The 27,087-nt window shown below is 42.6% G+C and overlaps 1 protein-coding gene across 2 annotated transcripts in view; it reads left to right on the top strand.

Annotated features, from left to right (window-relative positions):
* The first annotated feature begins 228 nt into the window (after positions 1 to 228).
* pkma (pyruvate kinase M1/2a) overlaps positions 229 to 27,087 on the top strand; it is a 59,803-nt gene continuing 32,944 nt past the window's right edge. For both annotated transcript variants that reach the window (XM_048520929.1, XM_048520930.1), the window contains exon 1: positions 229 to 272. In XM_048520929.1, coding sequence (XP_048376886.1) covers positions 244 to 272 — 29 coding nt within the window. In that variant the 5' untranslated portion in view covers positions 229 to 243. The remainder of the gene's footprint in view (positions 273 to 27,087) is intronic.

Here is a 27,087-nt window from a genome sequence, read left to right as displayed (position 1 = left end):
ATTTATTGGGCAGGGTTGTAATGGTTGTGCCCATCTATTGGTGGCTTAAAATGTCAGTCAAGAGTCTTGAAGATTTTGACAATTATTGGCTGTACAGGCATGCCAATCAAATGTTTCCCCCGCCCTCATGTATCTCTAATGGGTGTTAGAGCAGCCCGAATCTTGAGGTTTTCTCCTGTATAAAAGTGACTAATATTTCAAAAGCTTTAAAAATTGCAGAGTTACTCTAACTGGTCATCTGTGATGGGCAATGCTGCAAGTAATACCAAAGTGTAAGTACAAGCCTAAAGCAGTAAACGTGACTATGTATATCCTTTTCAAAATATCTGTACCATGTTAATGTGTGACAATTCAAAAGCTGAGCTTTTGTTGTAATATATAAAAAGTATTTTTTATTCCCTTTAAAGGTTTGTTTCAACATAAATTCTAATTGGCAAATATTTGCTTCTCAGATCTTATGGCTCATTCTTATGAAATGTCATGTTATACTTTTATATTAGACAATATATTTTAAAAAGACATTTTCAATATGTATCTACTGATCGTTCTTCAAATTTAGGAAATTATTACAAGCACAGATTTATTTCATCTGGATAATGGTGTTCGGTTAATCGTTAAACCATTATCCTCTTACAAGGGTCAGGTGGATTTTATAAATACATATTTTTCCCACGTGCCTCTAGTGTTCATGACAGTTTTGAGTCCTTAGGTTATGTGTCAGAGAAAACACAAACAGTGAAATGATTGAACGAACAAGAGCTAACAGCTGACCAGAAGTGTTGTGATTTGTGCAGTAGGTTTTAGCAACCCAGTAATTCTTGGACAGACAAAAGGCAAGAGCTAAAAGCAAAGAGTAGAAAAGATGGACTTGCATTTGTATGGAGTTGTCCATAACCGAGACTATCCTGATATGCTTTAAAACCAATGAAGCGCTTCTGAAGTGCAACCTCTGTTGCAACATAGGAACTATGGCAATCAATGTGGAGTCATAGAGAGGTACGGCATGGAAACAGACCCTTCGGTCAAACTCATCCGTGCCAACCAGATATCCTAAATTAATCTACTCCCATTTGCCAGCATTGTGCCCGTATCCTTCTAACGCCTTCTATTCATGCACCATCCAGATGTTGTTTAAGTGTTCTAATTGTACCAGTCTTCACCACCTCCTTTGGCAGCTTATTCCATTCACGTACCACTCTCAACATGAAAAGTTTGCCCCTTATGTCCCTTTTAAATCTTTCGCCTCTCACGTTAAACCAATGCCGTCTAGTTTTGGACCTCCCTACCCTGGGGAAAAGACCTTGATTATTCACTCTACCTATGCCTCTCATGACTGTATAAGCCTCGATAAGGTCACCCTCTCAGCCTGAGACGCTCCAGGGAAAATAGCCCCTTCTTATTCAGCTTATCCATATAGGTCAAACCCTCCAACCCTGGGCACAGCAAGACCCCACAAACAACTATATTGTAATGACCAGATGGTGGAGATTGTTAATGACATTGATTGAAGGGAGGAAATTGTGTGGGGCACCCTTACCCTTGAATACAGTGGCAGAATGTTTTATTGCAGCTTGAGAAAATGTTGAGTAAAACTGTGTGAAAATGTTGCTCCTTAGGTCCCTTTTAAATCTTTCCCCTCTCACCTTAAACCTATGCCCTCTAGTTTTGGACTCCCCTACACTAGGAAAAAGACCTTGACTAATTGCCCTATCCATGCTCCTCATGATTATGTAAACTTCCACAAGGTCACCCCTCAGCTTCCAATGGTCCAGAGAAAACAACCCCAACATATACACCCTCTTCCTATCCTTCAAACCCATCAAGCTCAACTGCTCATTCTTAGTCGGAAACATTGCTTTATGGAGGCAAATTTACCCAGCCTGAGGTCAGAAGCAGCAACATTGAGCAAGAAGGACTAAGTGAGCTTGATAATAGAGATGATGTATTTTGTTTTTCTTGAAGAAACTTCTGTATTTAGTAGAATCAAGGTGAGGTTTGATTTTGAATGACACTCTGAACATTCACTTCTTGCCTTTGAAACAAAGCATCATATCAATTCAGAGATAATGGGAACTGCAGATGCTGGAGAATCCAAGATAACAAAGTGTGGAGCTGGATGAACACAGCAGGCCAAGATGCTGCCTGGCCTGCTGTGTTCATCCAGCTCCACACCTTGTTATCATATCAATTCAGTTGTGGTCTTGTCTCATTAAAATGTTTCTCTCTACCTTCTGAAATTGGTGAAATGCACATCAGAGAGAGGCGGTGGTAATGTCACTGGACCAGTAACCCAATGTAATCTTATTTGTTTGAAAAGAAACTGAAATGAAAGATAGTCTCAGTGATAGTGACCATTAAACTGCCATAAGTTGTCACAAATACCTAACTAGAACGAAGCCTGCCATCCTAACCTGGTCTGGTTCATGTATGACTCCAAAACACACAGTAATCTTAACAGCCCTCAAAAGGCAATTACTTGTGGGCAACCAACACTGGCATTGCCAATATTGCACAGATTCCATCAAAATAAGGAAAAAAAATAATTCTGGTCACTAGGACTGAGTGTGTGCACAATTTTTGGAAAAGAAAATATCATCATATTGCGGCTGTACAGGGCATTTGTTGGGCCACTTTTGGAATATTGTGTTCTTTTCCGGCCTCCCTGCTACAAGAAGGATGTTGTGAAACTTGAAAGTGTGCAGAAAAGATTTACAAGGGTGTTGCCAGGGTTGGAGGGTTTGAACAATAGGGAGACGCTGAATAAACTGGGGCTGTTTTCTCTGGACCATTGGAAGCTGAGGGGGTGACCTTTAGAAAATTTACATAAACAGGAGGAGCATGGTTAGGGTGAATAGTCAAGGTCTTTTGCCTAGAGTAGGGGAGTCCAAACTTAGAAGACGTAGGTTTAAGGTGAGACGGGAAAGATTTAAAAGGGACCTAAAGGGTAATCTTTTCATGCAGAGATTGGTGCTTGTATGGAATGAACTACCTGCGGAAGTGGTTGAAGTTGGCACAATTCCAACATTTAAAAGGCGTCTGGGTGGGTATAAGAATAAGAAGGGTTTAAAGAGATATGGGCCAAATGCTGGCAAATGGGATTAGATTAATTTAGGATATCTTGTCGGCATGGATGAGTTGGACTGAAGGGTCTGTTTCCATGCTGTATATCTCTGAGACTCTATGGCTAATACTTGTTTCATTCAAATCTAATTTAGTTTGTAATTGGCAGTCAGTTGAAATCAACAGCTTTAAATTCAGTCGATGCCAGCCTTAAATGGGGTTTCAGTGAAAATGTAGCTTGATTATGAGCCAGTTGAAACTTAAATCTTCATTCAATGAAACAGCTTGGCCATTTGTCTCAGGAACATAGAAAACAAGCCAGCTTAGTGTAGCTTAGCACCTGAGTGGAGAGTGCCAGGGTTAAATAATTAAGAATAAGGCAAGGAAGGGAAAGAAGTGCTTTGTTACTTTTCCTCTTCCTAAACTTTTTTTCAACCTCAGCAATTGATTATCCCTCTGCTATAAGGGATGAAGCTAGCTATTTGGTAAGTGCCTAAGGCCTATTGTATAGTGACCTCTGGAAAGGTTAATAAAATATGTAAAAACCTTAAAAATAACATTTAATGAAATAATTAAGTTGTTCCTTAGAATGTATTAAGGCTTACAGGGCAGGTGATGTGCCATAGTTTCATTTATGGGTGCTTCTAGATATGAATTTGGCCCAGAGCAAACATGTCTGCAACAAATGCTTGAGGTCCAAGCAACTTTGCTCAGAGTTTCTGAACTGGAGACTAAACTACATGGTGGCTCAGTGGTTCGCACTGCTACCCCGCAGCACCAAGAACTCAGGTTCCATTCGACGCTAAGGTGACCATCTCTGGAGTTTGCATGTTCCTCCCCCCATCCCTGCGTGCATTTCCCCCGGGTACTCCGGTTTCCTCTCACAGTCCAAAGATGAGCAGGTGAGTTGGATTTGCCATGTTAAATTGTCCTATAGTGTCCAGGGATGTGCAAGCCTGGGTAGGGGCTGGGGCTATGTAGGATGATCTTCAGAGGGTTGGTGTGGACTCAATGGACTGAATGGCCTGTTCCCACTCTGTAGCAGTTCTATGATTCTACAGACATGGTGATACACCAGGGAAGGAGAAGGTTACCTGGATTCTCTGAACCAGGCAGCAGCCATGCATTTTGGGATTCAGTTGGCTGAGATCAGTGTTCAGAGATGGGAGAATGTGAATGGGAGAATGACTGAGGATCCTGGGATTGTATTCATTAGAATTTAGAAGGTTGAGGGGAGATCTAATAGAAACTTACAAGATAATGTATGGCTTAGAAAGGGTGGACGCTGGGAAGTTGTTTCCATTAGGTGGGGAGACTAGGGCCCGTGGGAACAGCCTTAGAATTAGACGGGGTAAATTTAAAACAGAAATGAGGAGCCATTTCTTCAGCCAGAGAGTGGTGGGCCTGTGGAATTCTTTGCCAAGGAGCACAGTGGAGGTCGGGACATTAAGTGTGTTCAAGGCGAAGATTGATAAATTCTTACTCTCAGAAGGAATCAAGGGATAGGGGAGAGTGCAGGGAAGTGGAGTTGAAATGCCCTTCAGCATGATTAAATGGCTGAGTGGACTCGATGGGCTGAATGGCCTTACTTCCACTCCTATGTCTTATGGTCTTATGGACAGTGAGTGAGGCAGCTAATGTGACCCAGAAGGCAGGAGCACAGGAACCTCAGCATTTCCAATTGCTAAACAGGTTTAAGGTCCTTAAACGTGCCTGGATGAGAGGAAGGGCTACAGGAATGTGAGTATGTCACCATTGTTCAGGAACCAATTCAAGAAGGGGAGGAAATAAGAAGGAACATAATGGGAGTAGGGTACAGTTTAGTGGTGGGCATTGGCCTTATTTTCTGCAACAACCAGTCCAGGTGACTGCGTTACCTGCCAAGTCCAGAGTTCAGGACATCCCCTCAGAGAGGGAGAGGAACTTACAGCGAGAGGAAAAGGATCCAGTCGCAATGGTCCGTGGAGGTATCCATAACTGAGGCAAGAAAAAGAAGGAACAAGGCACCAAATTAAGAAGCAGAATTCCAAGGGTCATAATCTCTGGGTTATGAGTCACATGCAAATTGGCATAGGACAAATCTGATTAGAGAATTGGAGGATTTTAAACTAAATATAGAGGGTAAAGAATCAAACTTTAGAAGATATGGTAAATCCAAAGTCCAAAGAGAAAAGTATTAATATGGGGAATTATGAATAGACCATGGCAGATAAAGGTAGCAATTCCAAATCTAAGAGTCAACCAACAGATAAACCTGGAATTTATAAAGACAGTAAAAGGATAACACTAAATGGTCTGTACCAGAGCTTGACAGCTGAAACAAAACAGATGAATTGAGAACACAAATAGAACTGAATAAGTATGATCTGATGAGAGATAATGGGAACTGCAGATGGCTGGAGAATCCGAGATAACAAAGTGTGAGGCTGGATGAACACAGCAGGCCAAGCAGCATCTTAGGAGCACAAAAGCTCCTTAGATGCTGCTTGGCCTGCTGTGTTCATCCAGCTTCACACTTTGTTATCTAAGTATGATCTGATTGCCATTTTAGAGATTTGACTGCAGAATAAATTTAGTAATCTGGCAGGACACGAAAGGGAGGTAATGTTTGACCAAGCTATTGGACCTCTTTAAGGATTTAACACATGCTGTGGATAAAAGGGTCGATCTGGTGTGCTTGGATTTGCAGAAGATATCACATCATAGGTAACAAATTGGAATAAGTTAGAAGATAGGCTGGCTACCAAGAAGCAGACAGTGGGCATGAACAGGTCTTTATCAGGTTGTCAAGATGCAGGGAGTGGCATGCCACAGGGAGCACATCTGTTTACAATTTACACAAATTACTTTGAAGGGATAGATGGTATGGTTGCCAAATTTGCTGATGGCTTGAAGATTTGTATGTTAATGTGTCGAAGTTGTCTTACTTCTATTTTAGTTAATTGGATATTCACACAGCTCGGGTACATGTCTGAGCATAAGCAAATTAATCTGCTTTTGGCAGTTGGATCAAGAGATTAATGTTTGCTCACTGAAACAGACAAGTGGAATGTCGATTTTGCAACTCAGTAAACCCTCCTGCTGACGTCTATTTTGAGCAGTGGGTAATGTCCCTGCCTCAGAACCAGAGCCTCTGACTTTGGGTCCCATGAGAGCACTTTGTAGCCAAGCAAGCTATGGTCGTTATAAAATCAGATGAGTACCAATTAGCTAAAAGTACCAACACACCTCAGTGGCAGGGAGGAGAGATTCCTGGTCAGCCACATGATTGAGTGAAAACAAAGAACGGTTTACAACATGTGTGAAACTGAATGCCAAGTACGACAACCTGAAATCTCCTAGACATTCTTAGAACTCCACACCATCCTCATTTGCAGCATCATGCTGGTGCATCAGCTTCAATAGTTAGTTGAATTTCTGGTGTGGGCTCAAGATGCACCATAATGAGCGGAAATAATGTTTAATCACAAAAGCCTATACTGTTTACAGCATAAATTAAGGAAGCGAAAGTACAATTGTGAAAGCATATTTGAAACAGTCAATCTGAGGAAATTCTACCAACATAGCAAGAAACCAAATTATTTATGAAATTGCAAGTAAAAAATAAGAAAAATAACAAGAAAAATGCTTTTGATTAATTTGCATGATGTCAGTGTACTGCAAAGGAAATACAATTGCTCAGTGAAGCAAAGAAATCTTGGAGTTTAAGTTAAGCCAACAAAATATTTTTCATCAGTATTTATCATAGGGAAATATATGGAAACTAGGGAATTTGGGGAAATAAATCGTTATGTTTTGAAAATAGTCCGCATTTCAAAAGAGGAGGTGCTGGAGGTATTAAGCCACATAAAATTAGGTAAATTCTCGAGACATAATCAGTTGTATCCTGAGACATTGTGGGAAGCTTGGGAAGAAACTGCGGGGTCCCTAGCAGAGATTTGTATCATCAACAGCTATGACTGCCAGAAGACTGGAGGGTGGCTAATGTTGCGCCATTATTTAAGAAAGGCCGCAAAGAAAAGCCAGCGAATTACAGAGCAGTGAGCCAGACATCAGCAGTAAGTATGTTATTGGAGGGGCTTCTGAGAGACAGGATTGACATGCATTTAGAGAGGCAAGAACTGATTAGGGATATTCAGCATGGCTTGGTGCACGGGAAGTTGTGTCTTACAAATATGGTCAAATTTTTGAAGAGGTGACCAAGAAGATGGATGAAGATAGATAATCATTAGCAAGGTCTTCAACAAGTTTCTGTATGGTAGGCTGGTTAGTCAGGTTAGATCACATGGGATCCGGGGGATCGAGCCAACTGGAATCAAAATTGGCTAGAGAATAGGAGACAGAAGATAGTAATAGAGTGTTGTTGTTCAAACTGGATGCCTGTGACCAACAGTAAGTGCAAGGATCGGTGCCATTCCATTGTTGTTCATCATTTATATTAATGATTTAGATGTGAATACAGGAGACATGTTAGTAAGTTTGCAGATGACACCAAAATTGCACAGTGGACAGCAAAGAGGATTACCTAAGAAGAGTACAATAGGATCTTGATTTACTGGGCTCATGGGCCAAGGAATGGCAGGTGGAGTTTAATTCCGATAAATGCGAGCTATTGCATTTTGTTAAGACAAACCAGGGCAGGACTTACACAGTTTATAGTAGCGCCCCGGAGAGTGTTGTCGGAGAGACCAGGGTGCAGGTACATGGTTCCTAGAAAGTGGTATAACAAGTAGACAGGGTGGTGAAGAAGGCATGTGGCATGCTTACCTTCATTAGCCAGAGCACTGAGTACAGGAGTTGGAATGTCATGTTACGACTGTACAAGACATTGGTTAAAGCAAGTGCTGCATACAATTCAGTAGAAAATAGGTGCTAGAATAGGCCATTCAGCCCTTCGAGCCAGCACCACCATTCATTATGATCATGGCTGATCATCCACAATCAGTATCCTGTTCCTGCCTTATCCCCATAACCCTTGATTCCACTATCGTTAAGAGCTCTATCTATCTCTTTCTTGAAAGTATCCAGAGAGTTGGCCTCCATTGCCTTCTGGGGCAGACCATTCCATATATCCACCACTCTCTGGGTGAGGAAGTTTTTCCTCAACTCTGTTCTAAATGGCCTACCTCTTATTTTTAAACTGTGTCCTCTGGTTCTGGACTCACCCATCAGCTGAAACATGCTTCCTGCCTCCAGAGTATCCAATCCCTTAATAATCTAATACGTCGCAATGAGATCCCCCCTCATCCTTCTAAACTCAAGTGTATACAAGTCCAGTCGCTCCAATCTTTCAACATATGATAGTCCCGCCATTCTGGGAATTGGCCTCATGAACCTACGCTGCACTCCCTCAATAGCAAGAATGTCCTTCCTCATATTTGGAGACCAAAACTGCACACAATATTCCAGGTGCGGTCTCACCAGGGCCCTATACAGCTGCAGAAGGACCTCTTTGCTCCTATACTTAATTCCTCTTGTGATGAAGGCCAGCATGCTATTAGCTTTCTTCACTGCCTGCTGTACCTGCATGCTTGCTTTCATTGACTGATGTACAAGAACACCTAGATCTCGTTGTAAACACCTAGATCTCGTTGTATTCTGGTTGCCCTGTCACGGGAAGGCTGTAATGAAACTGGAAAGGATGCAAAAAGTATTTCCAAGGATCTTACTGAGACGTTAAGGAGAGGCCAGAAATACTGGGACTTCTTTACCTGAACACAAGAGTCTCAGAGGCGACCTTACCAAGCTTTATAAAATCATGAGTGGTGCAGATAAAGTGAATAGTCAAGGCTTTTTCCCCTGGGTAGAGGAACCAAAACTAAAGAGCATAGGTTTAACTGTGGAAAGATGTACAGTCATACACTCATACAACACAGAAACAGACACTTTGATCAAACTCGTGCAGACTGATTACTAAATTATTCTAGTCCCATTCGTCAACATTTGGCCCATATTACTTTAAACCTTCTTATTCAGGTGTCTTTTAAATGCTGTAATTGTACCCGCCTCGATCATTTCCCCTGGTAGCTTATTCCACCCTCTGTGTGAAAAAGTTGCCCCTTAGGTCCCTTTTAAGTCTTTCCCCTCTCACCTTAAACCTATGCCCCTCTAGTTTTGGACTCCCTGGTGGCATGAGGCTAAGTGGTTGGCACTGTTACCTCACAGCACCAGGAATCCAGGTTCAATTCCACCCTCAGGTGACTGTCTGCTTGGAGTTTGCACATTCTGCCCACGTCTGCATGGGTTTCTTCCGGGTGCTCTGATTTCCTCTCACAGTGCAAAGATGTGCAGGTTAGGGTGGATTGGCCATGCTAAATTGCCCATACTGTTCAAGGATGTGTAGATTATGTGGGTTATCAAGGGGTGAGTCTGGGTGGGATGCACTGAGGGTGGACTTGTTGGACTGAAGGGCCTGCTTCCACACACTAACAATTCTATGAAAAAAGACCTTGGCTATTGACCCTATCTACGTTCCTCATGACTTCATTAAGCTCTATAATGTCACCCCTCTGCCTCCGACACTTCAGGGAAAATGCCCCAGCTTATTCAGCTTCTCCCTATAAATCAAATCTTGCAACCACAGCACCATTCTTATAAATCCTTTCTGCACCCTCTCAAGTCTAACAACATTCTTCTTATAGAAGGGCCACTAGAATTGTATGCAGTATTCTAAAAGTGACTTCACCAATGTCTGTACAGCCACAACATGACATCCCAATTGCTATACTCAATATTCTAACTAATGAAGGTAAGCGTGCCAAGTGCCTTCTTCACCGCCCTATTTACCTGTGATTCCACTTTCAAGGATTTATGCGGCTGCATCCCGAGGTCTCCTTTTTTTCAGCATCGCTCCCAGTGCCCTGTCATTAACTGTATAAGTCCTGCCCTGATTTGCCTTGCCAAAATGCAAAACTTCACATGTATCTAAAGTAGACTTCAACTGCCACTCCTTGTCCCTTAGGCCCATCTGATCAAGATCACATTGTACTCTGACATAATCTTCTTCACTGTACACTACAACACCAATTTTGGTGTCATCTGCAAAGTTACTAACCATGCCTCCTATATTCACATCTAAATCATTTATATAAATGACAAAAAGCAGTGGATCCAGCACCGATCCTTATGGCACGGGCTGGTCACAGGTCTCCAGTTTGAACTACAACCCCCTATCACTACACTCTGTTTCCTACCCTCAAGCCAATTTTGTATTCAGTTGGCTATCCATCCCTGGAGCCCACATGATATAGCCTAACTAACCAGTCTACCATATAGAACCACGTCAAATGCTTTGCTGAAATTCATATCAATAACATCTATCACACTGCCTTCATAAACCTACTTTGCCACCTCTTCAAAAAAGTTAGTGAGACACGATTTCCCACTCACAAAGCCATGTTGACTATCTCTAATCACTCCTTGCCTTTCCAAATGCATATAAATTCTGACACTCAGACTCTCCTCCGATAACTTACCTATCATTGCCATAAGGCTCACTGGCCTATAGTTCCCTGGCTTTTCCTTATAGCCATGGTTAAACAATGGCACCACTTTAACCAATCTCCAGTCTTCCAGCACCTCACCTGTGACTGCCGATAAAACAAATATCTCAGCAAGGGGACCCGGCAATTTCTTCTCAAGCTTCTCTCAAAGTTCTGGGAAACACCTCATCAGATCCCAGGGAGTGAGCTACCTTTAAAAGGGACCTTAGGGACGACATTTTCAGAGGTTGGGGCGTACATGGAATGAGCTGCCAGAGAGAGTGGTCGAGGCGGGTACAATTACAAACTGTCTAATATGATACGCTGCAAGGCACCTTCTGCTTTCCTTATGAGCATTTATATCTTTGCTAGGGACTGCACAGCATTTACTCTGCCACAAACCCCCACTGATGTGGCTTAGTTTGACCAAAGAACTCAACAATAGCATACCATCTAAGGCTGTTATGTGACTACACGGATACAGGATTCTTGCGACCAAACAAGGAGGATGAAAGTTCACTTGGGAGTAGTGAAGGGGGAAGCTGCTTCCAGATCTGAAATACTGAAAGGGAATAGGTAACAGACAGAAGGAGTAGTGCTTTTTAAAGAAGAGGTTTGCATGCTCCAAGATGTTGTTCAGTGGCATCAACCAACTGGTTCATAAAATCAAGAAGAGCATGGATAGGGTGAATAGCTAAGGTCTTTTCTCCAGGGTAGGAATGTCCAAAACTAGACGGCATTGGTTTAAAGTGAGAGGGGAAAGATTTAAAAGACACCTAATGGGCAATATTTTCATGCACATGCTGGAACGTGAATGGAATGAGCTGCCAGAGGGAGCAGTGGAGGCTGGTACAATTACAACATTTAAAAGGCATCTGGTTGGGTCCATGAACAGGAAGGGTTTTGAGGGAAATGGGCCAAATGCTGGCAGATGGGACTAGATTTTTTAGGATATCTAGTTGGCATGGTCGAGTTGGACTGAAGGGTCTGTTTCTGTGCTGTAGAGTTCTATGACACTAATCTTGTCTGTAGGAATGTTAAGTCGATTCTCAGCATGCTGGTGAATTAGCATTCAAAGGCATCCCATCTTTGGGATAGAGATTATTGACTAAAAAACTCATAACATAACCCCAACGTACCCTTTTTAAGTATTTTGTTCAAATACCAGTATGAGTACGTAATGGCACACTTCTGTTGGAAGTAGCATTGAAGCCACACCTGCTGGCTGAGAGGTAGAGGCTCAATCACCTCACCCCAAAACCCTTTATATTTACACAATCATTTTCCCCAGTCAGCAGTTTAACCCTTGCTATAGTGACATGAGTTGTGTCAGCCAGGCAGTGACAAAAGGACATAAGGCCTTGGAGCAGGACTAGGAAATTCAGCCTCTCAAGACTGTCCTGCCATTTACAATCATGGCTGATCTTATCTCAGCCTCAATTCACTTTCGGGGCCACTCACCTTAACCCTTCAACCCATTACTAATTAAAAACCTGTCCATCTCCTCTTTCTAACTTACTGAGCATCCTGGCATCCATGGCAATCTGGGCTAGTGAGTTCAGCTGTTTACAACCCTTTTGAGAAAAGTAATTTCTCTTCATCTCGGATTTTTCTATGTCTTGTCTTAAAACTATGACCTTTCATTCTAGATTGCCCCACATGAAGAAACATCCTCTCCACATCTAATCTGTTGATTTCCTTTAACATCTTAAATACCTCAATTAGATCTCCTCTCACTCTTCCAAACTCCAGAGATTATAGGCCTCAATTGAACAAAGAATAATACAGCAAAGGAACAGGCCCTTTGGAACCCCCAGCCTACATCAACATATTTTGCCCTTCCATACTAAAGCTGTTTTTATTTAAAGGATCCATATTTCTATATTGCCTTCTTATTCATGTATTTGTCTAGCTGCCTTTTGAAAGCTGCTATTGTCTACTTCCACCACCTCCTTTGACAGCACATTCCAGGCACTCACCACCCTTTGTGTGGAAAATCTTGCCTCTCACATCTCTTTTAAACTTGGCCCCCATACTTTAAACCTGTGCCTCTAGTAATTGACACCCTACACCCTGTGAAAACCGCCTCGTTCTTTCCACTCTATCCGCACCATTCATAATCTTTTGAACTTCTATCAGTTCGCCCCTCAACTTCTTGCATTCCAGTCAATTGCTCAATCTGTCTTCATAAGAAAAACGCCTCGTTCTCTGAAATTGATCGAGTGAACCTGCTCTGAATCGCCTCCAATGCAACTATACCCCTCCTCTAGTAAGGGGACCAAACTGTATGCTAGTCCATACAGTTTTATAGTTGCAGCAGTATTTCCCTACACTTGTACTCTAAATTCTATTTTCCTGCTGTTATTACCTGCTGTACCATATTAGCTTTCAGTAGCTCTTTGTGAAAACAGTTTACTTCCCCATTCCACCCCCGACAAACACACACACACACACACACACACACACATATCCCTGGGCACAGGATGGTAGTCTTTCAAGGTAGAATGGATCTGATTTCTACGAGTTGGGGGGTTTCCCTTCTCCTATTGATGCACAATGTTTGCAGACAGAACAATTGATGTTGCAAAGTTCCCACAAATGGAGGATTGACGCCTTTGAAGCCTGAAGGTGACCTTGATGTGTATCTCCCTTGGAATGACAATGCTTTGAGGCTGGGATGAATGAGGACGGGCAAACAATGTGAATTGATTCCAACCTATTCATGCCAGAATGCTTTGTGTGAACAAGGGGACCAAGAAACAATTAAGCTGCTTACATGTCAGAGTGCTTTTCCAACCGTCCTTTTCCAAAGACATCCTTTTGTTCTTCTGAACACTTGTTGAAATTGACGAACAATAAAAGCAAAGTATTGGAATTGTTGGATGTTAGCAGACCATCATGAAAACACTCAGTTGCACAGTTTCTGATAAATTTTTGGAACACTGGGTGGACTGTGAATTCCGCTGAGATCTATGATATGCCCTCAGGCAGTTTAAAAGCCAGCACTCCACACCATACTGCAAATTCTGGTGACCAACTGGGGATCTTAGAAACAGCCTGCTTATTTTAATGAGCACTACACTTCAGATTGGCTGAATGGTTGGAAATACTCCCATCTTAATGGGAAGAGTCATAACCTGAGCAGGCAACATCTGTGGAAGGACAAAGATGTGCATTTGTATAGCCCCTGTCACATTCCCAAGACTTGTCAAAGCATTTTGCAGCTGATGAAGTACTTCAGATGTGCAGTCACTGCTTTGGGAATCATAGCAGTCAGTTTGCACACAGCAACATCCCAGGGTAAGAAATGTGAAATAAAATGAAACAAAGAACAATGATGCTGTAAATCTGAAACAAAAACAGAAATTGCGGGAGAAACACAGCAGGCCTGGCAGGATCTGTGGAGAGAAAGCAGATTCAATGTTTTGCATCCAGTGACCCTTCCTAGAACAAGAATGTGATAATGACCAGAAAATCACGGCCTTAAATAAAGTACGTAGAACGTAGAACATTACAGCACAGTACAGGCCCTTTGGCCCTCGATGTTGTGCCGACCTGCCATACCAGGACAATGCTACAAGCCTTGTCCAAGAAAGTGGGTCTTAAGATTCTTAGGGACAGGATTTACTTATATTTGGAGAATAGAATTAATAGGGATAGTCCATACAGTTTTATGCAGTGGACCTGCTGAGCCAAATGGCCTGCTTCCACATGGTGGGCATTCTATGATTCTACAGTGTAATTAGTAGTATAGTTGATGGTATGGTCTTGATGGGCTGAAAAGCATTTTCTGTACTGTCTGATTCTATAAATCTGAGTTTTTTTTTCATGTTTGATGTTTACTGGAGGTGGCACGATGGCTCAGTGCTGCCTCGCAGTTCCAGTGACCCAGGTTTGATTCTATCCTCAGGCGACTGTCTGTGTGGAGTTTGCACATTCTCCCGCTGTCTGCACGGGTTTCCTCTGGGTGCTCTGGTTTCCTCCCACAATCCAAAGTTGTGCAGGCTAAGTGGATTGGCCATGCTAAATTGCCCATAGTGTGCAGGGATGTATAGGTTAGGTGGGTTATAGGAGGATAGTTCTGGGTGGGACTCTGAGGGTCGGCGTGGACTTGATGGGCAAAAGGTCTGTTTCTACACTGTAGGGATTCTATGAATCTATGACTGACTGGGTAACTACTGGGCAGGATACCAGAGACAGCTCTGCTGCATTTCTTCCGAGTAAAGCAATAAGATCTTTTACACCTACCTAATAGAGATGATGGGCTTTCACTTTCACATTCTCATACAAAAAGCAGCATTTCTCAGTAGGGCACTCGCTCAAAACTGCACAGGAATGCCCATTGTGCTCAACCTATTTAGGAGAGAAACAAAGTTGGAGTTTTCAGGTTGATGCCCTTTTATGAGACATTAAAAAGCTGTGATGGGAACGAGGCATTTAACCAGAAACTCTTAAAAAGTACAGTGGCAGGATTTGGAAGTATTTTGTAAATTTTCAGGCTGCACATTTTCTAATGATCTTTTGCCTTTGACAACTTATGAAAAGCCTACTAAACATTTGCAATTGACAATGAGGTAAGGAGAACTTGATTTATGTATTATATTTTCTTCAAAGGATTGATTTAGGTTTCCATTAGAGTCACTGCCAAATTTACAAACATAGGAACAGTTCAATAGACAGTAAATGAGATTATAGCTATCAGTTGCCTGCTGGGGTCTTGAACAGGCAACCTGAAAACTGGTGATAGCAGAATCAATAATAACTTTTTCAAAAAGAGAATCGGATTTTGACTTAGAAAGGAGAAACTTAAAGGGCAAGAGCTGTCCAGAGAATGAAAGGCCAAATAGCCACCTCCTGAGTTGCGCGATTCAGAGGTAATCCACTTTTATTTGGGTCACGAATGTCGACATTTAGCAGCTCCCTTCATTTTCTTAAAAACCAAAAGACCTGTGGATGCTGTAAATCAGAAAGAAAAACAGAAGGTACTGGATAAGCTCAACAGGTCTGGTAGCATCTGTGAAGAGAAATCCGAGTTAACATTTTGGGTCCAGCGACCCTTCCTCAGAACCGAAAGTTCTGAATGACCCGAAACATTAACTTTGATATCTCTTTACAGGTGCTGCCAGATCTGTTGAGCTTTTCCAGCAACTTCTGTTTTTGACCTTTCATTTTCTTCGTCAATATCCAGCATTTCTGACAAGCAGCTTATAGGCAAGATTTCAGTTGGCATCGTAACCTGAAATGCAGTCCCTCCGACACTACAATTCTCCCTCCCGGTATTGGACATACACACCTAGATATGCTTGTGGTAGACCCAGCCATTCCTTATGCTGCTAGTTTACAATGGCACATTTTAAAGTTATATTATGGAGAGTGATTGAATTACAGGGCTTTCTTAGAATTGTTTGGCATGCTGTAAAAATGATTTTGTCACACACTCCCATTCAACCATTTAATTAGCTAAAGCAAACTTTTTTAAAGTTAACCATGTTACATTTCTTAAAAAGTTTTCCACATGGTCAAAATGGAGGTTGGTGCTGTTTGAGTCAGCACAACTTTCTCGCATAGATGAAACTTAAATTGTCATTCCAAGTTACTTTTGATGCATATTACTAAGACTGAAAATGCCTTGAGTCAAAAAACTAAACCACACACTCATGGCATGTACAACAAACAAAATTTGGCATAAAGTGTTTGCTGGAACTCAAATAATCCTAAATTGTGACTTTCATTTTAAGATGAAGGGTATAAATAGCGGTAATAGTTCTTTCTTCCCTAGGATGGGGGCTTTCAAAAATTGGGGGCACATTTTTTATGGGAAGAGGAGAGAGATTTAATAAAGTTCTGAGGGGGCAAACTTTTTACACAGAGGGTGGTTTGCATGTGGAATGAACTTCCAGGGGAAGTGGTGGGTGCAGGTTCAATTGCATCCTTTAAAAGACATCTGGATAAGTCAATGAATAGTAGAGGTTTGGAGGGATATGGGCCAGGAGCAGGAGGGTGGGACTAAATTAGTTTGGGATTATGTTTATCATGGACTGGTTGGGCTGAAGGGTCTGTTTCCATGCTGTACGACTCTGAGTGTCTACCAAGGGATAGATTTTTAACAAAAACAGAATTACTCATGAAATTTAGTAGGTCTGGCAGTATCTTTTTTCCTTTTATTTATTCATGGGATGGGGGTGTCACTGGCCAGGCAGCATTCATTGCCCATCCCTAAATGCCCAGAGGGCATTTCAGAGTCAACCACACTGCTGTGGGTCTGGAGTCAAATGCAGACCCGACCAGGAAAGGATGGCAGTTTCCTTCCCTTAAGGACACTAGTGACCCAGTTGGATTTATCCACCTGACAATCAGCAATGAACCCATGGTCATTCATTACTCTCTCAATTCCAGATTTTTGTTGAATTCAACTTCCACCATTGGCTGTTGTAGGATTTGAACCCAGATAAGGATGGCAGTTACCATACTCAAGGACATCAGTGAACCAGATGGGTTTTTCCTGACAATCGACAATGACTTCGCAGTCATCATTAAATTCTTAATTCCAGATTTTTTAACTGCATTCAAATTCCACCATCTGCTGCAGCGAGATTCAAACCTGGAAACCCAGAAAACTATCTGGGTCTCTGGGTTAACAGACCAGCGATAATACCACAAAGCCATTGCCTCCCTCTGTGGGGGAAGAGGCAGAGTTAACATTTTGAGTCCAGTGACTCTTTATCAGATGGATTTTTAACTTTCTGTTCTAAAAAAAGAGTCATATTGGGCTAGAAACATGAACTGTCTTTCTCTCCCCACCGAAACTGCCAGACCTGCTGAATTTCTTCAGTGCTTTCTATTTTTGTTTCAGATCTCCAGCATCTGAAGAACTTTGATTTTCTGAACTGATTTTATTCTTTATTTCATTTTAAAAATTTCTTTGTGTTCACATGCATTACAGTTCACACACTGTACTTACTCCTTGATGCATTGCCAGCAGTTCAAAATGCAGCTTACTACCAACTTCTCAAGGGCAATTAGGGATGGGCAATAAATGTTGGACCATCCTACGGCACCCACATCCCACAAATGAATAAAGGAATCACCTTTTTCCAAATGAGTGTGTGCGTGGTGGGCAGTATTTCTCCCCCCTCCCCAAAGATCCTTATCCGGTACTTTAGCAATACATCCTCAAAAAGTTCTGGATGTGAGTTTGCTCGCTGAGCTGGAAGGTTAGTTTTAAGACGTTTCGTCACCATTCTAGGTAACATCATCAGTGCGCCTCCGATGCTTTGTCGGAGGCTCACTGATGATGTTGCCTAGAATGGTGACAAAACGTCTGAAAACTAACCTTCCAGCTCAGCGAGCAAACTCACATCCAGAACCTCAACTTGAGCTACAAATCTTCTCAAAACTCACTATCCTCAAAAAGTTGCTAGAAGTTCGGAACTCAGCCCTTTCTCTCTGTGAAGAGTTCTCTTGAATACCTGCATTGGTTGACTTCGAGATTTTGTTTTAAACTGTGAGCTACAATACCCTCTGCTCCAAAGTTGAGGAGTGTTGTCAGGTCTCGCGAAAATGTCAAAACCGAAATTAATAGGCATTTGTTGGGAAAGGTTATTCAGGTTTATGAAAGGAAAGTAAAGCAATAAAGGTAAGGTACATAATAAAGTGTGGAGCTGGATGAACACAGCAGGCCAAGCAGCATCTCAGGAGCACCTGGTGTGTTCATCCAGCTCCACACTTTATTATCTCGGATTCTCCAGCATCTGCAGCTCCCATTATCTCTTATCCAAGATAAGGTATATATTGCCTACAATCGAGGTGAACAGACTGAAGGTGTTGAATTACTGATCAGCAACACATATCCTGCCATTCTGTGCTGTGACAACATAGAATCCTAAAACTAAACTGCTTCAAAGAGAGATTATTTTTCAGCCTGTTGGGCAATCGCCCTGTGTTTCCTTAACCGACTTCCTGATGTTGTAAATGTAATTACTGCATTGCTTCCAGAACTGACTCAGAGACTTGAAAAAGTAGAGGGTTGTAAGAATGGCTTCCCTAAGACTGTGTTTCAGCCAACTGTCAATTGGTGACTTGGTGCTAGTATGAATTAGTCTCCTTTACTATTGCATTGCCAATACTTGTTTATAATCCAGCACCAATCTGTATAGAGGTGAGATCGGTTAGCTTGGACAGCTGATTGCAATGTTGACAACAATGTCAATTCAATTCCCATACAGCCTAGAGTTATGTTTAAGGTCACTCCTTCTCAACCTCTCCCCTCACCTGAGCTGTCGTGATCCTCACATTAAACCACCACCACCCTCTGGGATCTTGACGACTTTACTACTTGTAAGATATTCACACTGAAATGTATTTTGATGTATCGGACTTCAAACTTAACACTAATAAAATGATCCTTATTTTTGAATGATCTAAAATTATGTGAATCTAATTATTGTGAGGTGGAGGTGAAGATGAAACTGGAGAGAGCTTTGACATTCCTGCATTAATATATCAATATCTGAGCATTGGAATATTTTCTGTCACATAAATATGGATAAGACTGACTGAGCTGCTGCAGTAGGCTTGTATCCTAAGAATATGCCTGCCTGTAAATTTGATGCAATCTTCGATATTTAGTTAAAGTCAGTGTTCAAAGCAGGGTTTTAAAAACCCTACAATATGTGACATTCTATGGAATCCCAAACTTCCCTGCCTTCTGAGAATTAGAGAATCTCAACAGTGCATAAAAAGGTGATATGGCCCATTGAGCCTGCATTGACGTTCTGAAGAGCTTCCCACCCAGACTCACCCATCCACAAACCCCATCCTCGTAATCCTGTATTTTACCACGACCGATCCACCCAACCTGCACATCTTTGGACTGTGGGAGGAAACTTGAGCACCTAGAGAAAACCCATGCAGATGCAGGGAGAATGTCTAAACTCCACACAGTCACCCAATGCTGGAATTGAACCCAGCTGCTTAGTGCCATAAGAAAGCAGTGCTGTCCCTCCCACTGTTTATACATTACAGATCAAAATTTAAGAAAAAAAGAGTTAAAACTGGGCTCAAATCCTAACTGCTCCAGGGATGTGTAATAACATCTCTGAGTGTGTCGCTTAGAAAATATTTAAAACTGGGCTTATCTGATTAGGGGAGGTTGAATAGGTTAGAAATGTAATTGCTGGAGTTCAGAAGAATGAGCAGTTAACATTTTGAAACAATATAAGACCTTGAGATTCAGTGATTGGTGAGTTCTTCCAGGTATGGCATGGGGGTAGGAACAGTTGAGAGGGGCAGGTAGGTAGTTAATGAAGTGGGTTCAGTAAGATAAGGTGAGGCATCTTGCTAGGCCTTGTGGCAAAAAAAACCTAAAAATCCAACAAAACTATCACTCAGGCAAAAAAAAACAATATTGCCATCTGTTTTTCTTTGCACAGATGTTGCCCAAAAAGCTTAAATTCTCCACCACTTTTTTTTATGTTTTAACACTGGCTGCCTTTGCAAAAGAGAGCTCCAAATACCTACCAGAGATAATAGGAACTGCAGATGCCGAAGAATCTGAAATAACAAGGTGTGGAGCTGGATGAACACAGCAGGCCAAGCAGCAGGGCTTTCCTGCTCCTAAGATGCTGCTTGGCCTGCTGTGTTCATCCAGTTCCACTCCAAATACCTACCATCCTTTGCATGTCAAAGTGTTTCCTAATTTCTGAACTGAAAGATCTGGTCTATCTTCTATGCATCCCCTAGTCCTGGACTCTTTCAAAGAACAGAAATAGAGTAAGCAGAGAGGAACTGCTGCAGAGCTGGGCAGAGACGTGGCAAATGGAGTTTAATGCAGACAAGTGTGAGGTGATACACTTTGGTAGGAGTAACCGGAAGGCAAAGTACTGGGCTAATGGTAAGATTCTTGGTAGTGTAGATGAGCAGAGAGATCTCGGTGTCCACGTACACAGATCCTTCAAAGTTGCCACCCAGGTTGACAGGGCTGTTAAGAATGCATACAGTGTTTTAGCTTTTATTAATAGAGGGATCGAGTTCCGGAACCAAGAGGTTATGGTGAAGCTGTACAAAACTCTGGTGCAGCCGCACTTGGAGTATTGCGTACAGTTCTGGTCACCATATTATAAGAAGGATGTGGAAGCTTTGGAAAGGGTGCAGAGGAGATTTACTAGGATGTTGCCTGGTATGGAGAGAAGGTCTTATGAGGAAAGGCTGAGGGACTTGAGGCTGTTTTTGTTAGAGAGAAGAAGGTTAAGAGGTGACTTAATTGAAACACATAAAATAATCAGAGGGTTAGATAGGGTGGATAGGGAGAGCCTTTTTCCTAGGATGGTGACGGCGAGCACGAGGGGGCATAGCTTTAAATTGAGGGGTGAAAGATATAGGACAGATGTCAGAGGTGGTTTCTTTACTCAGTGAGTAGTAAGGGAATGGAACACTTTGCCTGCAACGGTAGTAGATTCGCCAACTTTAGGTACATTTAAGTCGTCACTGGACAAGCATATGGACGCACATGGAATTGTGTAGGTTAGATGGGCTTCAGATCGGTATGACAGGTCGGCACAACATCGAGGGCCAAAGGGCCTGTACTGTGCTGTAATGTTCTATGTTCTATGAACTATCTGTCCCGTTAATATCTTAAGGTTCCAATAAACCACTTTTAACCTTCTGAAATTGTTGTTTTCTTTTCAGCTCCTACCCTTTCATGTGATGGAGGACTATAGATCAGGAAAATCTGTGCTGCTTCAGTTATCTCATTGCAATTTCTTGAGCATTGCTCAAACAAATTGATTGCCAAATTACTCTGCTTTATCTCCACAGATGTGGAGACTTTCAAGCAATTTCTGTTTGTTTCTGACTTGAGCATCCATAGTTGTTTTATTTTGGTTAGGTTTTTGCCTTACTGCCACATCTCTTCCAGATAAGCCCATCCTGAAGATGTTCTGATCCTCTCTGATATGATTTCTGTTCTAATCTTGTTCTTTGTCATTACTTTCACTGTCACATCTGGTACTTGGCTAGGTATTGGCCAAAACTCCACTTCCACAGCCACATCTCATTTCTCTGTGACTGATGCCAGCTCAGAACCATCCCACGTGGATTCCAACTGAAGTTTCGTCCTTCGTGTTTTCAACCCACTCAGGATCACGGATATCTCAGTGATGCTCTGCATTCCTCAGAGAGCTGTTTTCGCCACATCCTGAGCTTCACATTCAATGCTATGTGTCATTATATGCACATGCTTAATGCTTGCTCTGTCAGTACCACCTCACGTTGGATCAGAGCTGCCTTGCCTCCCAGCTCCACTTCATCTTCCAGCTCATTCTACATTCTAACCAGAAACTTTTTTTTTCTTTTCCTTTCAGACATTAAAGAATGTGAGATGCAACAACTTAGAGATACCCACACCCCTCTGGATCCTTCCTCTGGTCTGGAACCTTCCTCCCCTCCCCTTCCGAGATAACGAAGTGCAGAGCTGGATGAACACAGCAGGCCAAGCAGCATCTTAGGAGCAGAAAAGCTGACATTCCGGCCCAAAACGTCAGCTTTTCTGCTTCTATTATGCTGCTTTGCCTGCTGTGTTCATCCAACTCTAAACTTTGTTGTCTAAGATTCTCCAGCATCAGCAGTTCCTATTATTCCTTCCCTCTGATTCCATCCCAACTCCTAACCCCATGTATTTCCTATCCCTTCTGACCTCCCCCTCATTGATTCTGATTGCTCTGTACTCAGCAAAAGTCTAAGTTTTATTCCCCTGCACACAACATGATGTTGGACTTTCCTTCCATTGCCTTTATCTCCACGCCCATTCCTTTGGACTAGAGTTCTCTCCCCATCCCACAGATCCCTTCACCTTCCTCCAACACTCTCCTTCCACCTGAACCCCTCCATTTCGCCTTTTACCTGCACTAGATATGTTCATTGAGGACTGATATTGGTCAGCTCAATTTCTCTGCCCCATAACCATTCAAACCTACCTCCTTCTCAGCTGACTGATTGTTTGCTCTCCGGTCCAATCATGACTTCCTCATCAATCCTGCCAACAAGAGTGGCGCTATTATTGTCTGGTGGAGTGACCTCTACATTACAGAAGCTGAGTGCCGGCTTTCAGACACCTCCCCCTGGATCATGACCCCAGAATTAACCACCAAGCTATTGAATTCACAATGGTGATCGTCACCCTACTATCTTGAATCTCATAATCTCGCAAAAATACGTTCTTCCCAAAATCCACAAACATGACTGTAGACCCATTGTCTCTGCCTGCTCCTACCCCAAAGAGCTGATCTCTTCCTACCTTGACTCCGCTTTCCTTTTCTCCCCTTGTACAGTCCTTTCCCACTTGCATTCGCAATTCTGCTGCAAGCTTTAATTCAGTTTCAGAAATTCCAGTTTGCAGGCTCCAGCTGCCTCTTTCTCACCATGGATGTTCTGTCCCTTTTACATGGCTCTCCACATCCTCCTGGGGGAAAAGGCCTAAACCACTCCCATCCACTGTCACTCTCCTCTGCTTGGCCGTACTCATCCTCATTTTAACCTATTCCTTTTTTAACTCCTCTTGCTTTGCCCAATTGGATATGACCATCGGTACCTGCATAGGCCCCAGTTATGCTTATCTCTGTGTGGAGAACATTCTTTGTTCCAGTCCTACTCCGGCCCCCACCCACAACTTTCTCCGGTACATTGATGATATCATCGATACTGCTTCCCTCTTGCGTCTAGAATCGGAAAGGTTTATCTATTTTGCTTCTAATTTCCATCCCACTCTGGAGAGGTGACTTTATAAGATCATGTAGTTAAGGTTAATGGTAAGTGTCTTTTCCCTGGGATGGGGGATTTCAAGACTAGAGGTCATATTTTTACCGTGAGCGGAGAGAGATTTAAAAAAGACAGGAGGGGCCAATATTTTAGAGGGTGGTGCACATGTGGAATGAATGTCCTGAGGAGCTGGTGGATGTGGGTACAATTACAAGGTATTAAAGATATTCGGATAAGTATATGAATAGGAAATGTTTGGAGTGATATGAGGCTAGGAGCAGGCAGATGGGCCTCGTTCAGTTTGAGATTATGTTCAGCATGGACTGATAGATTCAAATGCTGTATGGCTTTATGACTGTGATTCCATCTCTGACTCCTCCCTTCCCTTCCTTGACATCTCTGCTTCCATTTGTAGGGGAAAAAAACTGGCTACCAATATCTATTTAAAAACCCACAACTCCCACAGTTATCTGCATTACACATCCTCACACCATGCTTCATGTACAGATTACATCCCATTTTCCCAGTTTCTCTGTCTCAGCCATGTCTGTTCCTCTGACGCCAACTTCTACAAGGGTGCCTTCAAAATGTCCACCTTTCTCCTCAACCAAGAATTCTCCATACCCTCATCTGTGTCTGACCCATCTCCTGCACTTCAGCCCTCACCCCCTCTCTTCCCTCTCACAACAGCAATAAGGTCCCCTTCATCCTCACTTACCATCTCATTATCATCCACATCCAAAGGATCATTAGTTGCCTTTTCTGGCACTTCCATTGGGTAATCACCACTAAATACATATTTCCTCCATTCTCTAGTCAGCCTTCTGCCAAGACTGTTCTGTCCTGATCACCCTGGTCCACTCCTTCTCCACTACCACACCATCACATCATCTTCCCTAGTAATTACGGAGTATGTAACACTTATTTGTTTACATCCTCACACCTCACCATCCAAGGACACAAACATATCCTCCAGGTGAAGCAAAGCTTTACCTGCACTTCACAACTCACTGTCCACAATGTGGTCTCCTCTACATGTGGGGAGATGAAGTACAGACTGGGTGACCGCTTCGCGGAACACCCACATTCTGTCCACAAAAATGACCCCGAGCTTCCAGTTGCCTGTCATTTCAACATTACCACCGTATTCCTTCGCTTGTCTTGGGAATGCTGCATCGCTCCAGTGAAACTCAGTACAAGCTGGAAGAATAGCATCTCATCTTTTGCTTGGAGACCCTGCAGGCTTCAGGAGTCAGTATCGAGTTCATAATTTTAGGGGCTGAGCACCTTCAACAATGTGCTTACCCCAACCCCAACACACCAGGCCTTGTCACCACATGAGCTGCTATCGCACACACCTGCTGTCAGCCACTAATAGTCCTCATTAGCAGACATTCATTCTCCCAGGCTGACCATTTCCCGTTCCTTTTATCGGCCTAACTATATTTTTCTCTCTCACTGGGCTCCATCTCCACCTTTTGTTTGTTCCTTCCGCCTCCCCTCACCCCCTCTTCTTCTTATATACCAACCTTTTCCCAGACATAATCGTTCTGAAGATGTGTATGCTACAAACATACATAATCAGGAAATAGGAGCAGGCGTAGACTATTCAGCTCAGAGTCCATTCATTATGATCATAGGTGATCATTCAGCTCTTCCCACTTTGCCAACATGTCCTCTGACCTCCAAGTATTCTATCCAACTCCTTGAAATGTACTCGATTAGCTGTGAAGAGCACTGAGATGTTGGATATGAAAGAGACCGTAGAAATGCATTGAATCACCACAATGCAGAAAGCAGCTGCACACACACACACACAGTCCCTGTAACCCTGCAATTCCCATGGCTAACCCACCCAATCTGCTCATCCCTGGACAACACTGGGAATTTAGCATGCCAATCCACCCTAACCTGTATATCTTTAGACTGTGGGAGGGAACCGAAGCACCTGGAGAACATGGGGAGAATGTGCCCAAGGCTGGAATTGAGCCAAAGTCCCTGGTGCTGTGAGGCAGCAGTGCCAATCACTGAGCCATCATGCTGCTCTGAGAGCTGAAAGATCCTGCATGCTATTATGCCGGATTTAATGGGAAGCATCAGCAAGTCTGAAAAGCTAAGAAAAACAATTCAAGCTGAATGTAGTGAAAAATACTGAATGTGCATCAGGAAAAGTATGTTACCACAGAAACCAAAGAAGTAGTAAAACACAGGAAGAGCCATTCAGCCCATTTTGTGTGCCCAGCTGCATAAACTAGCCACCCATTCTAATCACCTTCCAGCACTTGGTCTGTGCCCTGTAAATTCCCGCACTTCTCTTTCTTTGTACTTTTTTTCAAGAGCAATTATATCCTTCCTGGACCAGGACTGTACATGAAATTCCAGCTGTGGCCTAAATAATCTGCTATATAGTCCTGGCATTACATTTATGTTTTTGTATTTAACACCTCACCCTGCAAAGAAAAGCTTCCCATATGCTTTTTACACCCTTACGCAAAGCAAATGTGAAGGACATGCCCTTTTGTAACACTACCAACCTGTCCTGCCACCTTTGCAGGCCTGTAGATGTGCTCTGCTTCCATGTCTCTCAAAAGGTCCCTGTTTGTTCTGTTCTCCCTTGCTTTGTTCACACTCCGCCAGCTCTGAATAGGAGATATATTAGACTTGAAACACTGACTATGTTTTCTGTCTCCATAGATGCTTCCAGACCTGCTGAGTTTCTCCAGCATTCTCTGTGTTTGATTCTATCTCTTTGGTTTGTTCTACCACTCAAATAGATCATGGTAACTTCATCTATCTGCCTTGTGCCCTGCAAAAATCTGTCAACGGCAATTGTTGGATGTAATTTACATTTCAGCATTTCGGGCATTCATTTCCCGAGAAATGACAGTAGGTGCGGCCTCTCAAGTCTGCTCTGCCATTCGATATGATCAAGGCATTTCTTGTGCTCCAAATCCACTTTACTACCCATTTCTTGTATTCCTTGATTCCCAGAGAGAATGTCTGTGTATCTTTATCTTAAGTACATTCAACAATGGAGCATCGACAATTCCATGGGTATAGCAAATTCTGAACATATAGGCAGAAAAGCTGTCCCTCTTTAGTGAAGGAATATGTATTTTTAATATCTAATTGTTGGGATGTGGCCATCCCTGGTCAGGCTGTTATTTTCTTCCCAACCCTAAATTAAAGCAACCATTAGTTTGAAATAAAAACAGAGTCACAGTTCAAACATTAACTCTGCTTTTCCCTCTCCATAGCTGCTTTCAGACCGACTGAGTTTCTCCAACATCTTTGTTTTTATTCTTCTTTCAGTTTTCCACAGTATTTTCATTTTACCCATTTGGAAATGATTTGCAGGGCAATGACATGATTGGAGCAATGACAGACAACCTTATTGAAGTACACTAGTGTCTCTGGGGACTGGACAAGGTAGATGCGGAAAGGTTGTTTGCTGTTGTGGCAGACCCCTGAACATAATCTCAGAACAAGGGCTCACCGTCTAAGACAAAGATGAGGAAGTTCTTCTCTGAGTCATAAAGTCACACTGCATGGAGAAAGACCCTGCAGTCCAACCAGTCCATGTCGACCATGTTCCCAAACTGAACTCGCCCCACCTGCGTGCCTTGGCCCATATCCCTTCAAACTTTAAAAGCCGAAAGAACTGTGGATGCTGAAAATCAGCAACTAAAACAGAAATTGCTGGAAAAGCAAACCAGGTCTAGCAGGATCTGTGGAGAGAAATCAGAATTAACGTTTCGGGTCCTGTGGACCTGCTGAGCTTTTTCAGGAATTT

The sequence above is a fragment of the Stegostoma tigrinum genome, chromosome 36 (genome assembly GCF_030684315.1).
Source record: "Stegostoma tigrinum isolate sSteTig4 chromosome 36, sSteTig4.hap1, whole genome shotgun sequence".
In the NCBI taxonomy this organism is placed as follows: Eukaryota; Metazoa; Chordata; class Chondrichthyes; order Orectolobiformes; family Stegostomatidae; genus Stegostoma; species Stegostoma tigrinum.
This window is presented reverse-complemented; position numbering and strand designations above follow the sequence as displayed.